The sequence below is a fragment of the Heterodontus francisci genome, chromosome 4 (assembly GCF_036365525.1).
Source record: "Heterodontus francisci isolate sHetFra1 chromosome 4, sHetFra1.hap1, whole genome shotgun sequence".
Lineage (NCBI taxonomy): Eukaryota > Metazoa > Chordata > Chondrichthyes > Heterodontiformes > Heterodontidae > Heterodontus > Heterodontus francisci.
In genome coordinates this window covers 75,888,664-75,903,114 of record NC_090374.1, presented here as the reverse complement: position 1 = coordinate 75,903,114, position 14,451 = coordinate 75,888,664, and the positions used below count along the sequence as shown (strand labels likewise).

The 14,451-nt window shown below is 41.8% G+C and overlaps 1 protein-coding gene across 4 annotated transcripts in view; it reads left to right on the top strand.

Moving 5' to 3' along the window:
* Positions 1–14,451, top strand: part of ell2 (elongation factor for RNA polymerase II 2) — a 214,071-nt gene that overhangs the window by 103,440 nt on the left and 96,180 nt on the right. For all 4 annotated transcript variants that reach the window (XR_010974870.1, XM_068029729.1, XM_068029730.1 and 1 more), the window contains exon 6: positions 3,972–4,096. Coding sequence is in view for 3 of the 4 variants with exons in the window: in XM_068029729.1 (XP_067885830.1) it covers positions 3,972–4,096 (125 nt within the window). In the remaining variant the exon portion in view is untranslated. The remainder of the gene's footprint in view (positions 1–3,971; positions 4,097–14,451) is intronic.

Sequence of the window (14,451 nt, the reverse complement as noted above, 5' to 3'; positions counted from 1 at the left end):
ATGTATTTTACTACCACCTTTGAAGTCTACTTCAAGGTCTCGGTTTGAATGAGACAGAGACCATTGGATCTTTTAATGGAAAAGTTAACATTTGAAGAGGAGGAAGAAACTATGAAGAGCAGGGCAATTAGCTAGCAGATTATTCAATTTTCTATTGCAAAAAAGAAATCCATACAAAAACTTGTTCTAATTGATGAGAAAAGGGAGCACAGATGCAAGTGGATGACCTCACATTTGCCCACATTGCCTATTCATTTATCTATCAATATCTCTCTCTAACTTTGTGCTTCCATCCACACTGCTTTCTGCCTTTCTTTGTGTCGTCAGCAAATTTGAATATGTGGCTTTCTATTCCATCATATAAGTCATAAATACAGTGAATAATTGAGATCCTTGCAGGATACACTAATCACATCCTTCAATTAGTGTACCTGCCCATTGTTTGTCTGCTGCTACTCAGCCAATTTGCTCTCCAGGTCAATAATTTGCCCTCAATTACATGAGTTTCAACTTTCGCGAAACAGTCTCTTATGAGTTACTTTATCAAATGACTTCTGGAAGTCCACATAAGTAACATCCATAGACATTCCCAAAAGAAACACAATGTTGGCATTTATCTACCAGCATTTGCACTTTATGGGTATGATATTTATTTAACTCCTGGGTGTGTGTTCATCCACACCCTTTGGCATCTTTCCATTAAGTGTATACTCATTCCTTGTTTTTCCTCCCAAAATGTATTTCTACTTTCTTACCAAATTAAATTGCAAATGCCATATGTCAGTCCATTCTACTAATCTGTCTGTCGTCCTGACATCTTAACAGTCCTCCTTGTTGTTTTCCAATTTGTCAAGTTTTATGTCATCAACATTTCTCTGTTACGTATACCCAAGTCCAAATCATACACCAGGAATAAAAGTGGACCTAGCACTGACTCCTGAATTACATAACTTCCTGTCTGAGGAACACCCATTTACCCTAAATCTTTTTGCTATACACTAGCTTATATTTTCTCCATGTTGGTGCATTTTATTGTATCATTCACCTGCATTTTTCTAACCAGCCTCTTATGTGACACCTTATTGAGCATCTTATGAAAATCCCCATGAACTACATTTGTTCCATTACCATCATCTATTCAGTCAGTCAAAACTAAAAAAAAAAATCATTAAATTTCATAAATATTACTTTCCTTCTTTAAATCCATGTTGGCTGTCTCTAATATTTTTTGACTAACCCTAATATTTTTAATGCTAATCATTTTGTCTTGAATTGTGGGTTATAAAAGATTTCCCACAGCTGGTGCATAGAAACATAGAAAATAGGAGCACGAATAGGCCATTCGGCCCATCGATTCTGCTCCACCATCCATTATGATCATGGCTGATCATCCAACTCAGTAACCTGTTCCTGCTTTTGTCCCATACCCTTTGATCCCTTTAGACCCAAGAGCTATATCTAACTCCTTCTTGAAAACCTGGAATGTTTTGGCCTCCACTGCTTTCTGTGGTAGAGAATTCCACAGGCTTACTACTCTCTGGGTGAAGAAATTTCTCCTCATCTCAGTCCTGAAAGATTTACCCCGTATCCTTAGACTATGACCCCCTGGTTCTGGACACTCCCACCATTGGGAACATCCTTCTTGCATCTACCCTGTCAAGTCCTGTTAGAATTTTATAGGTTTCTATGAGATCCCCCCTCACTCTTCTGAACTCCAGTGAATATAATCCTACTCCATCTCCTCATATGTCAGTCCCACCATCCCAGGAATCAGTCTGGTTAGCCTTCACTGCACTCCCTCTATAGCAAGAACATCCTTCCTCAGATAAGGAGACCAAAACTGCGCACGATATTCCAGGTGTGGCCTCACCAAGGCTCAATATAATTGCACCAAGATATCACTGCTCGTGTACTTGAATCCTCTCGCTATGAAGGCCAACATACCATTTGCCCTTTTTACTGCCTGTTGCACCTGCATGCTTACCTTCAGCGACTGTATGAGAACACCCAGGTCTCGCTGCATATTCCCCTCTCAGTTTATAGCCGTTCAGATAATCTGCCTTCCTGTTTTTGCTACCAAAGTGGATAACCTCATGTTTATCCACATTATACTGCATCTGCCATGCATTAGCCCACTCACTCAACTTGTCCAAATCACCCTGAAGCCTCTCTGCATCCTCCTCATAACTCGCCCTCCCACCCAGTTTTGTGTTATCTGCAAATTTGGGGATGTTACATTTAGTTCCCTCATCTAAATCATTAATGTATATTGTGAATAGCTGGGGTCCTGCCACCGATCCCTGCGGTACCCCCACTAATCACTGCCTGCCATTCGGAAAAAGACCCATTTATCCCTACTCTTTGTTTCCTGTCCGCCAACCAATTTTCTATCCATCGCAATACACTACCCCCAATCCCATGCGCTTTAATTTTACATGCTAATCTCTTACGTGGGACTTTGTCAAAAGCCTTCTGAAAGTCCAAATAAACCACATCAACTGGCTCCCCGTCATCAACTCTACTAGTTGCATCCTCGTAGAATTCGAGTAGATTTGTCAAGCATGATTTATCTTTCATAAATCCATGCTGACTGTCCAATTCTACCACTGTTGTCTAAGTGCTCTGCTATAAAATCTTTGATAATGGACTCTAGAATATTTCCCACTACTGACGTCCGGCTGACTGGTCTATAATTCCCTGCTTTCTCTGTGCCTCCCTTTTTAAATAGTGGGGTTACATTAGCTACCCTCCAACCCACATTTCAAAAATCCCAAAGTGGTAAGGGACTGAACTCCAAGATGAATTTTTGAGTTCACACTATTGCTTGGACAGTGTGGGAGGTGGGGGAAAGAAAATTAACTTTTATATCTAACTTCATTTTAATTTTAATTTAACAAACTAATGAATAAGGGAATAAAAACAAGAAATGCTGGAATCACTCAGCAGGTCTGGCAGCATCTGTGGAAAGAGAAGCAGAGTTAACGTTTCGGGTCAGTGACCCTTCTTCGGAAGAAGGGTCACTGACCCGAAACGTTAACTCTGCTTCTCTTTCCACAGATGCTGTCAGACCTGCTGAGTGATTCCAGCATTTCTTGTTTTTATTTCAGATTTCCAGCATCCGCAGTATTTTGCTTTTATTTTAATGAATAAGGGACTTGAGACATATGGACATAAATCGGGTGTCTGATCCCTTGTTTGCTGATAGGGATTTAAAAAACTTTTCCCTTCACTAAATGAGGGAAGAGTTCAAAAACAAATTAAATAATTAATTCTTAAATGCTATGTATTTATTGGAGCACCACATATGCTTGAGCAGGACCAAGTTGCTGTTAAGTTTTTTTTTCCATTGAAGAAAACCTTTTGTTTTACCATTTTTCAACTCGGGAACTTTTTAAAACTTCCCCAGAAATGTTGTAATTGCTCGGAGAAGATTTTAAGATTAAATGCATTGGGACTAGTACAACCTTATAACTTTTTTTTAAATTGCCTTAAAGACTTGGATTTTAGCACCTTAGTAATCTGAAAGCACTTCTGTTAAGTAGGCATGGGAGATCTCATGAAGTGAGATGAATGGCAAGTTGGTCTATCTTTGGTCATGTTAATTGAGGGACGATAATAGCTGGAACATGGAGAGAGCTTCTTGTTCTTCAAATAGCTTAACATCTGCCTGAACCATTGGACAGATGCATGGGATTTTGCTTTAACAACAAAAGTTGCACACCCTTCATATTGCAATAGGCTGTCAGCCTAGATTATATGCTGAAATCTTGAAGTGGGTTTTGAACTCATGACCTTTATTTGCCGCAAGGGTGTTACTAACTATCAAGCTGATAATTTTAATTTCTGATTTGCCATTACATGGGTGCCTAATAACAATCGTAATATTTTAGCACAGTTTTACTTTTAATTTGTTAGATATGGTTAATCTAAGATCACAGTTCCCATTGGCATAAAAGCTTCCTTTCTTACAGGTGGCTAATATAAACCCAAAAGACAACTCTTATACTGTGAAGGATTTTGTGTATAAGGAGGTTCAGCGGGACTGGCCTGGTTACTCAGAAGAGGATCGGCAACTGTTTGACAGAGTGGTTTCCAGGTAAATCAAATTAACCTTGCTCTGGTATTTCTTTTTAAAAGAAAAAGAAAAATACAGATTGTTCAATCTTTGCAACTGTGGAGCCAGTGATTAGAGTTCTGAAAGGAACAACAACTTATAGTGCCTTTAACATAATAAAACATGCCAAGGCCCTTCACAGGGCGGCGCAGTGGCTAGCACCGCAGCCTCACAGCTCCAGGGAGCAGGGTTCGATTCTGGGTACTGCCTGTGCAGAGTTTGCAAGTTCTCCCTGTGTCTGCGTGGGTTTTCGCCGGTTGCTCCGGTTTCCTCCCACATCCAAAGACTTGCAGGTGATAGGTAAATTGGCCATTGTAAATTGCCCCTAGTGTAAGGAGGTGATGGGGAATATGGGATTACTGTAGGGTTAGTATAAATGGGTGGTTGTTGGTCGGCACAGACTCGGTGGGCCGAAGGGCCTGTTTCAGTGCTGTATCTCTAAATAAATAAATAAAATGACACTGAGCCACAAAAGGAGATATTAGATCAGATGACCAGAAGGTTAGTCAAAAAGGGAGGTTTTAGGGAGTGCCTTAAAGGAAGAAAGTGAAGTGGAGAGGTGTAGGAAGGGAATCCCAGAGCTTGGAGCATAAGCAGCTGAAGGCTTGGCCGCCAATGGTAGAGCAATTAAAATCGGGATGCTAAAGAGTCTAAAATTAGCTGAACATAACATTAGGAACAGGTGTAGACCATACGGTCCATCGAGCCTGCTCCACCATTCAATCCGATCGTGGCTGGTCTTGCGCTTCAACTCCACTTTCCTGCCTGCTCCCCATATCCCTTGATTTCCCAAGAGACCAAAGATCTGTATCTCGGCCTTAAATATAATCATCGATGGAGCACCTACTGCCTTCTGTGGCAGAGAATTCCAAAGATTCACAACCCTTTGAGTGAAGAAATTTCTGCTCTTCTCCATCGGAAATGATTCTCCCCTTTATCCTGAGACTGTGCCGCCGTGTTTTAGATTCCCGAGCCAGCGGAAGCGACCTCTGTGTCTACCCAGTCAAGCCCCTTCAGAACCTTGTAGGTTTCAATGAGATCACCTCTCATTCTTCTAAACTCGAGAGAATATAGGCCCAATTTACTCAGCCCCTCATCATAGGACAACCCTCTCATCCTTTAAGTGCAGATATCTGAGGGTTGTGAAGCTGGAGGAGATTAGAGATGGGTGGGGCCAAGGCCATGGAGTGATATGAAAACAAGAATGAGAATTTTAAAAGAAAGACATTGCTTGACTGGGAGCCAGTGTAAGTCTGCGAGCACAGGTAATAGCTGAACGGGACTTGGTATGAGTTAGGACATGGCAGAATATTGGGAATGTAGGACCAATCTGAAACGAGGAATTAAGAGGGCTAAAAGGGGTCATGAAATATCTTTAGCAAACAGGGTTAAGGAAAATCCCAAAGCCTTTTATTCATATATAAGGACCAAGAGGGTAACTAGAGAAAGGATTGACCCACTCAAGGACAAAGGAGGAAAGTTATGCGTGGAGTCAGAGAAAATGGGTGAGATTCTAAACGAGTACTTTGCATCGGTATTCACCGAGGAGAGGGACATGACTGATGTTGAGGTTAGGGACAGATGTTTGATTACTCTCGGTCAAGTCGGCATGAGGAGGGAGGAAGTGTTGGGTATTCTAAAAGGCATTAAGGTGGACAAGTCCCCAGGTCCGGATGGGATCTATCACAGGTTACTGAGGGAAGTGAGAGGAAATAGCTGGGGCCTTAACAGATATCTTTGCAGCATCCTTAAACACGGGTGAGGTCCCGGAGGACTGGAGAATTGCTAATGTTGTCCCCTTGTTTAAGAAGGGTAGCGGGGATAATCCAGGTAATTATAGACCGGTGAGCCTGAGGTCAGTGGTAGGGAAGCTGCTGGAGAAGATACTGAGGGATAGGATCTATTCCCATTTGGAAGAAAATGGGCTTATCAGTGATCGGCAACATGGTTTTGTGCAGGGAAGGTCATGTCTTACCAACTTAATAGAATTCTTTGAGGAAGTGACAAAGTTGATTGATGAGGGAAGGGCTGTAGATGTCATATACATGGACTTCAGTAAGGCATTTGATAAGGTTCCCCATGGTATGCTGATGGAGAAAGTGAAGGCCCATGGGGTCCTAGGTGTACTAACTAGATGGATAAAGAACTGGCTGGGCAACAGGAGACAGAGTAGCAGTGGAAGGGAGTTTCTCAAAATGGAGGCGTGTGACCAGTGGTGTTCCACAGGGATCCGTGCTGGGACCACTGTTGTTTGTGATGTACATAAATGATTTGGAGGAAAGTATAGGTGGTCTGATCAAGTTTGCAGACGACGCTAAGATTGGTGAAGTAGCAGATAGTGAAGGGGACTGTCAGAGAATACAGCAGAATATAGATAGACTGGAGAGTTGGGCAGAGAAATGGCAGATGGAGTTCAATCAGGGCAAATGCGAGGTGATGCATTTTGGAAGATCCAATTCAAGAGTGAATTATACAGTAAATGGAAAAGTCCTGGGGAAAATTGATGCACAGAGAGATTTGGGTGTTCAGGTCCATTGTTCCCTGAAGGTGGCAACGCAGGTAAATAGAGTGGTCAAGAAGGCATACGGCATGCTTTCCTTCATCGGACGGGGTATTGAGTACAAGAGTTGGCAGGTCATGTTACAGTTGTATAAGACTTTGGTTCGGCCACATTTGGAATACTGTGTGCAGTTCTGGTCGCCACATTATCAAAAGGATGTGGATGCTTTGGAGAGGGTGCAGAGGAGGTTCACCAGGATGTTGCCTGGTATGGAGGGTGCTAGCTATGAAGAGAGGTTGAGTAGATTAGGATTATTTTCATTAGAAAGGCGGAGGTTGAGGGGGGACCTGATTGAGGTGTACAAAATCGTGAGAGGTATAGACAGGGTGGATAGCAAGAAGCTTTTTCCCAGAGTGGGGGATTCAATTACTAGGGGTCACGAGTTCAAAGTGAGAGGGGAAAAGTTTAGGGGGGATATGCGTGGAAAGTTCTTTACGCAGAGGGTGGTGGGTGCCTGGAACGCGTTGCCAGGGGAGGTGGTAGATGCGAACACGATAGCGTCTTTTAAGATGTATCTAGACAGATACATGAATGGGCAGGAAGCAAAGAGATACAGACCCTTTGAAAATAGGCGATATGTTTAGGTAGAGGATCTGGATCGGCGCAGGCTTGGAGGGCCGAAGGGCCTGTTCCTGTGCTGTAATTTTCTTCTTTGTTCAGCTGAGTTTTGGATGACAACAAATGGACAGAAAGCTTTGAGAAATGGTTCACAGGAAGTGAGAAACTATTTCCCAGTTTTACTAAAACAACTAATTTCATTGTCCTTCATGTACAATAATTTTTTTGAATTCTTCCATGGGACGTGAGCATTGCTGTCAAAGCCAGCATTTGTTGCCCATCCTTAATTTCCTTTCAGCAGGTGATGGTTAACTGCCGCCTTGAACCGCTGCAGTCCATATGGTGTAGGTACTCTTCCAGTGCTGTTAGGAAGGGAAGTTTCAGGTTTATGATCCAGTGACAGAGAAGGAATGGCGATATAGTTCCAAGTCTGGATGGTGAGTGGCTTCGAGGGGAACTTGGTGTTCCCATGCATTTGCTGGCCTTGTTCATTTAGGTGGTAGAGGTCACAGGTTTGGAAGATGCTGTCGAAGGAGCCTTGGCAAGTTGCTGCAGTGCATCTTATAGATGGTACACACTAAGCAAATCAAAGGAGGGATCATTCAGGGCACCAGCCTAGTATAGGACGACTTCATTACCGAGATGGTCAACATCTCTGCATCTTTATTGAGAGGGGTGAAGAATTGCTTTTAACTGCATATGTTTAATACTTCTGAGGTGAAATCTTTTATTTCAGTTGTATCATTACTGTATTATTACCGTATTCTGGCTCGGACTGAATTCAATTTTATATTCAGCTTGTTAGAGTTACAATTGAAGGTTTTTCGGTTTATGCTCAGTCCTGGTTTGAACATCTGTTAACAGGAAGCATTTTCCTGTGATTGTCATGATTGCTGCGTATGTAATGAATCACTGTTTCACAATCTCAGATTCAATAATTTATTTTAATAAACCTTTTTTATTATGTCATTCATATGAATCATTTGATGAGAGCCAGGCACATTGCATTCTAGAACAAAATTGATCATTCTTCAAAAATCTCCCATATAAATAATCATCTTGTCAAGTTAATTGGTAATGCATTGTACTGGACTGCACATTTGATACATTTCTATAATTGCACAAGACTCTATGGCCAATCATCAATTATTCGAAGGAACTTCAAATAAAACTCAGTTTCAGTGCCTTGAAGAGTTGATGGGAGTTGCTGGAGTGACTATGCCAAGCATGCAAAGGCAGCCAAAATCTCTTCCTGCTTCTGCACCCATCAGGTGGTTCCAGTTCAGTGCATTGGACAAAATTGTCTAGTTGATGTTTTAAATACCAAAGCTAGCACACAATGTTCAACCCAACGTGGATGCTGTGCAGAAAATTTTCAGAATTTGAAACAAACTGATTTCTTGGTTGATATAGGTATTCGGGCTTCCTTCATTCATAGTCCAGCTGTTCTGTCAGTGACATGGATGTATGTAGCCAGCTATTGCTTCCATGCATGAGGGCAACAGTCTTTGTTTAAAGAGACTGAGATAGAGCTTTGTTTGCTGTGAAAAATCTACTGCTATCATTTGTTTTGAATGCAAAGCAATTCTCTTAGAAGTATTGAAGTATAAAGCTGAACATTCAGGCTCTGTTGTTCCAAATTCATTGCTTCATTTCAAATAAGTTCAGGATGGTTAAACTTATGCAAGCGAAACTTGCAAAGTTAGTAGTTTTTACATTCACCAAATTGTTGTGGAGGAGTTTCTACTTCCTTTGTTTAAGCATAGTTAGAGTTACCATTGCAGAACTACCCAAATGCCACCATCTTAGTTTACCAGGGCTATTCCCAAAAACAAGTCATTCTGGATTACGTTTAATTTCAACCTGAGGTTTTCGCAAATGAGCTGTTATCTCAGATACTGAGCAAGGTATCTAGACAGCTATAATAACGCAAAAGCAAAATACTGTGGTTGTTGAAATCGGAAATAAAAACAGAAAATGCTGGAAAAACTCAGCAAGTCTGGCTGCATCTTTGGAGAACGAAGCAGAGTTAGCGTTATAAATTTCATTGACCTAAAATGTTAGCTCTGTTTATCCAAAGATGCTGCTAGACCTGCTGAGTACTTCCAGTATTTTTGTTTCTATATCTGGACAACTAGCCGATGAGATATCCCCAGAAAGAAATTCAAGGATATCAATTGGAACTTGCTTAGTACCAAACTAGATTAGGCTGTCCACAGTCAGTCTCCTTGCTAGTAGTGTGCTTAAAGATAACCTCACCAGGTCATAGGTTCTCAACAACTCTGAAAGCCATACTTTGCTCCCTGCAGCCAGTTCATTGTCCACCCATACATTGCTCAATTTCTTAACTGTTATTTCATCGAGTTTTTTTTTGTGATTTCAGCATACATTGAAGGAGATTGGATTAGCACATTGAAGCTTAAATTGGGATCTGGAAATGACCATTTCAGCATTGAGGCAATGGGGGGAAGCAATTAAAGCAAATAGAATGTTAAAATACACAGTGAACTGTAAGTTTACAAGGCTATACAGAGCCTTTACTGTGTAACCCACATCAAGTACTGTTTTGGTCACCATGCTTTGAAAGGGACTTCAGCACATTGTAGAGGATGCAAAGAGCAGCACCATAGATAAACTGTGAGGAAAGGTTAGAAAAGGTTAAACACTCAATCTCCAGAGAAATTGTTGTTTATGGACCTCTAAGGCAAATAAATAATTAAATGGCAAATATAAAGACAATCCAGAGCGTTGCTTCAAACTAAACTATGCCAGTAGGAACAGAAGATAGTCATTTAACATAGATAGGGGAAGAAACACAAAAAAAGCACACTGGACATTATAAAACAAAATCTAGGTGAAAGTAAATGGGGGGAAAAAAGTAGTATGGCAACATAAAGCGGTGGATTTTGTTTTCAAAACATTTCATCTAACCTTAAAAGGGGTCAAGATTTGGAAGGGGTAAAAACAGGCCAAGACAGGATGAGAAGTTCCCTGTTCTCCTATAGTGCCATGAGATGGACAGCATCTCATGCTGAAGAATTGGGGAAACAAATTCAAAACTTGATTCAAAAAATGTCTTTACTGAAATGGGGCTAAGTCTTTGGAATAATTTAATGAACAATGCGGTAGCGCCAAAGACATTAGAAGCATTCACAATGCAGTAGGATGCAAAGCTGAATAAGGTAAAGTATTGGAGAGATGAGCTTTACTGTGCCAAATGGCATGTATCTTAAGAGGCTGTTGACAGATATGAAAAAATACTGTTAATTTTTTCTGAGCTGGAATTCGGAACCAGTAGAGAAAAATGAGTTAGTCTTTTGCTAGATGAGATCAATAACTAAGGATGCAGTTCATTTTCCTTTTTTTTTCCTGACGGAATAGCTACTTTTCATGTCAGATTTTGATCCTTAGCCCAGTGTTAGTACTCTCGCCTCAGTTAGACAGCCATGAGTCAAGCCCCACTCTGACTTGAACACCTAATCTAAGCTGATAATTTCAATGCATTACTGAGGGGATGTTGCACTGTTGGAGATGCTGTCCGTCTCATGGCACTATAGAAGAACAGGGAATTTCTCATGTCTTGGCCAGTTTTTACTCCTTCCAAATCTTGACCACTTCTAAGGTTAGATGAAATGTTTTGAAAACAAAATCCACCGCTTTATGTTGCCATACTACTTTTTTCCCATTTACTTTCGCCTAGATTTGTTTTATGTCCAGTATGCTTTTTTTTTTGTGTTTCTTCCCTGATGTTGAAATGTATTATTTTGTGTGTTCTTGGGTAAATGTTACAAGGTTTGACCTAAGGAAAAAATGACTCTGCTCAATTTACTTAAAGGAAAAAGTATGGTTTAGTTGAAAAATATACAATTCTATTTTTACAGAATAGATTCTGAATTATTTTAAGGAAAGATTCTGATCCACTGGTTAAAGTTCATTTCACAACAGATTAGAAAGTGAGCCTGCTGGATAGAGTATGCAATTGGGGGGAAAAAGTGGCATAATTTAAAAGAAATCATTGTAAAGTTAGAAGCCTGGAAAAAAAAATTGCTGGTAATACACACCAGATCCATCAGCATCTGAAAAGATAAAAAGCAAATTAAATTTTGAAAGTGGGTGTAGAGCTTTCATAAGAACTCCTTAAGTAATGAAGAGAAGTAATAAAACCAGTTTTTGTTGTGCAGTCTAAAAGTTTAAGTTGCGAAAGTTTCAAGCAAAGCACTCAACACTACACCACCCTGACACTCCATCCCGTATCGCACCGCCCAATATGTTCTACCTAAAACCTCTGCACTTGCCCATTCGTGTGTGCACTTGTTAGAGCAGGGTTGTTGCTAATTGCAAGTATATTATGATTACTATTGTTCCAAAACTAAATTTGACTTGTAATGCAAATCAGTATATAAAGCAAGTCAATATGTAAAGTCTAATTCAAGGAGGTGTTTTTGAAAGTGAAGATCTCCTCTTCGTATTTTATGTTGCCTGCATGGTTCTGCAAAGTGTATTAATTTTCAAGATCTTGTTATCCAGATAACAGCCTAAATTTTCTACTAATTATTGTAACCTATGCTAGCATATCACCTTGATGCTAATGTACTGTCTGAATATTTCCCATGCTGTATATTTTGACATTTAAGCCTGATGATTCTATTGAAGTATTCAATGTCTCGTGCATTGTGACGAGCTAATAATCTATGCTAACATAAGCTGTTGACAAGTACAAGTGCCTTGTTTGTGCAGATGGCACTGACAATGGCAACCCCAAAGTAGCTTGCTGGATTTGCCAAGGCTTTGTTTACCAGTTCTTTCCAGAAGTCACTCCTGTCAAAGATAACTGAGATTACCGCTGGTTGTGCAAAATCAACATGTAGAGCAATGGTGGCACTAGTCTGTGTCTTGCACAATATAAACAAGCTTTTTATTGCTTTTGCTAATTTTTAAAGCTGTTTAAAAAAAGCAAGGGTTTAATGTTTTAACATCAAGTATATCTATGAATCAGCTTGTCAAGAACAGATTTGACATAACTTTTGTCTAAAACAGTTTCCTTTTAAAGTCTGTCTTCAATAAATTGGGTTTATTGCATCAAGCTCATTACAGGCAGAGTAGTTGAGGAGGCTTTGAGTCGTCTTAGGCAGTCCCTCGGGAACGAGGATGATTTTCTTCCACTGCAGAGTTGTGGGTCCTTAGGTGATTGAATAGTCCAATTCTGGATCTGCCACTCTGCCACAGGTGGGGCCGGATGGTGTTTGGTGAGGTAAGTGAATGGGGTCCTTGAATTTCTGAATGCTCCTTCTGCTATTTGCACTTGGTCGCTGCCTGGGCATGTCAACGTTATTCGAACTTACTGGCATCTTCGCAGATGCTTCTCCATTTTGGATGATGTCGGGCAAGGGATTCCCATGAATCGGTGGAAATGTCACATTTTTTCAGGGAGGCTTTAAGGACATCCTTGTTGCGTTTCCTCTGCCTTCCTGGTAGCCTCTTGTTGTGACAGAGCTCGGAGTAGAAAGCTTGTTTTGGGAGTCTTGTGTCAGGCGTGTGGGCGATGTGACCCGTCCAGCGTAACTGACTAGCCATGACCAGTGTCTTGCTACTGGGGATGTTGGCCTGAGAGGACACTGATATTGGAGCACCTGTCCTGCCACTGAATTTGCAGGATCTTGTGGAGGCACCGCTGGTGATATATCTCCAGGGCTTTGAGATGTCTACTGTACAGTGTCCATGTTTCCGACACACACTGGAGGGCATATAACACTCTGGCCCAGTAGGCCATGAGCTTGGTGCCAGGATTGAGGTCTTTGTCACCAAACACTCTCTCTTCCTCAGACGACCGAAGGCTGTGCTGGCACACTGGAGCCGATGCTGAGTTTCATCATTGATGTCTTCCCTTGCTGAGAGGAGGCTCACAAGGTATGGGAAGTGATCAACGTTGTCCAGTAGTTTGCCGTGGAACTTGATTGTAGGGGGACAGTGTTGCGCTGCGGGAGCAGGCTGGTAGAGAACCTTTGTCTTCCAGATGTTTATCTTAATGCCCATTCTTTCATACGCTTCCGTGAATGCATCAAAGAACAGCACAGCAACAGGCCATTTGGCCCTCCAAGCCTGGGCCGATCTTGATGCCTGCCTAAACTAACACCTTCTGCACTTCCGGGGCCCATATCCCTCTATTCCCTTCCTATTCATGTATTTGTCAAGATGTCTCTTAAACGTCGCTATCGTATCTGCTTCAACCACCTCCCCTGGCAGCAAGTTCCAGGCACTCACCACCCTCTGTGTATAAAAAAAAAAAAAACTTGCCTCGCACATCCCCTCTAAACTTTGCACCTTAAACCTATGTCCCCTGGTAACTGAATCGATGAGGGTTTGAAGCTCGGCCTCTGTGCGCACGCACAAGCATAGTCAGCATACTGCAGCTCAATGACCGAGATTGGAGTGGCCTTTATTTTGGACTGGAGGCAACGTAGGTTAAATAGTTTGCCGCTCGTCCTGTAAAGTAGATCTACTCCAGCAGGGAGCTTCAAGGAGATGAGGTGGAGTGTTGTGCTGAGAGAGATGGAAAAGAGCGTTGGTGCGATGACATAGCCTTGCTTGACCCCAGTTTGCACTCTGGGTCAGTGGCAGATACATTAGCAAGGATTACAGCTTGCATGTTGTCGTGCAGCAGGCGGTGAATGATGACTAATTTCTCTGGGCAACCAAATTTGAGGAAGATGTTCCATAATCCCTCCCGGTAGATAGTCGAAGGCCATTTATAAAAGTTGCTGCTGCTCCCTACATTTTTCTTGGAGTTGTCTTGCTGTGAAGATCATGTCCACTGTGCCTCTTGATGGATGGAATCCACATTGTGATTCCAGTAGGAGCTCTTCAGCCACAAGGAAGAGGCGGTTATGAAGGACTCTTGCGATGACCTTCCCTGTGGCGGACAGCAGGGATACCCCTCTGTAGTTACCATAGTCGATCTTGTTGCCTTTTTTTGAAGATGGTCACAATTGCGGCATCTGAGATCCCCTGGTGTGCTATCCTCTTTCCAGATGAGGGAGATGAGACCATGTACTTGTGTCAAGAATGCGCCTCCACCGTATTTTAGAATTTCAGCAGGAATCCCGTCTATGCTGGCGGCCTTATTTTTTAGCTGTCTGATGTCCTTTTCGATCTCGTGTCGGGCTGGGGTAGTGCTGAGATCGTGGCGAGTAGTATGCTGTGGAATGTGGTCGAGGGTGCT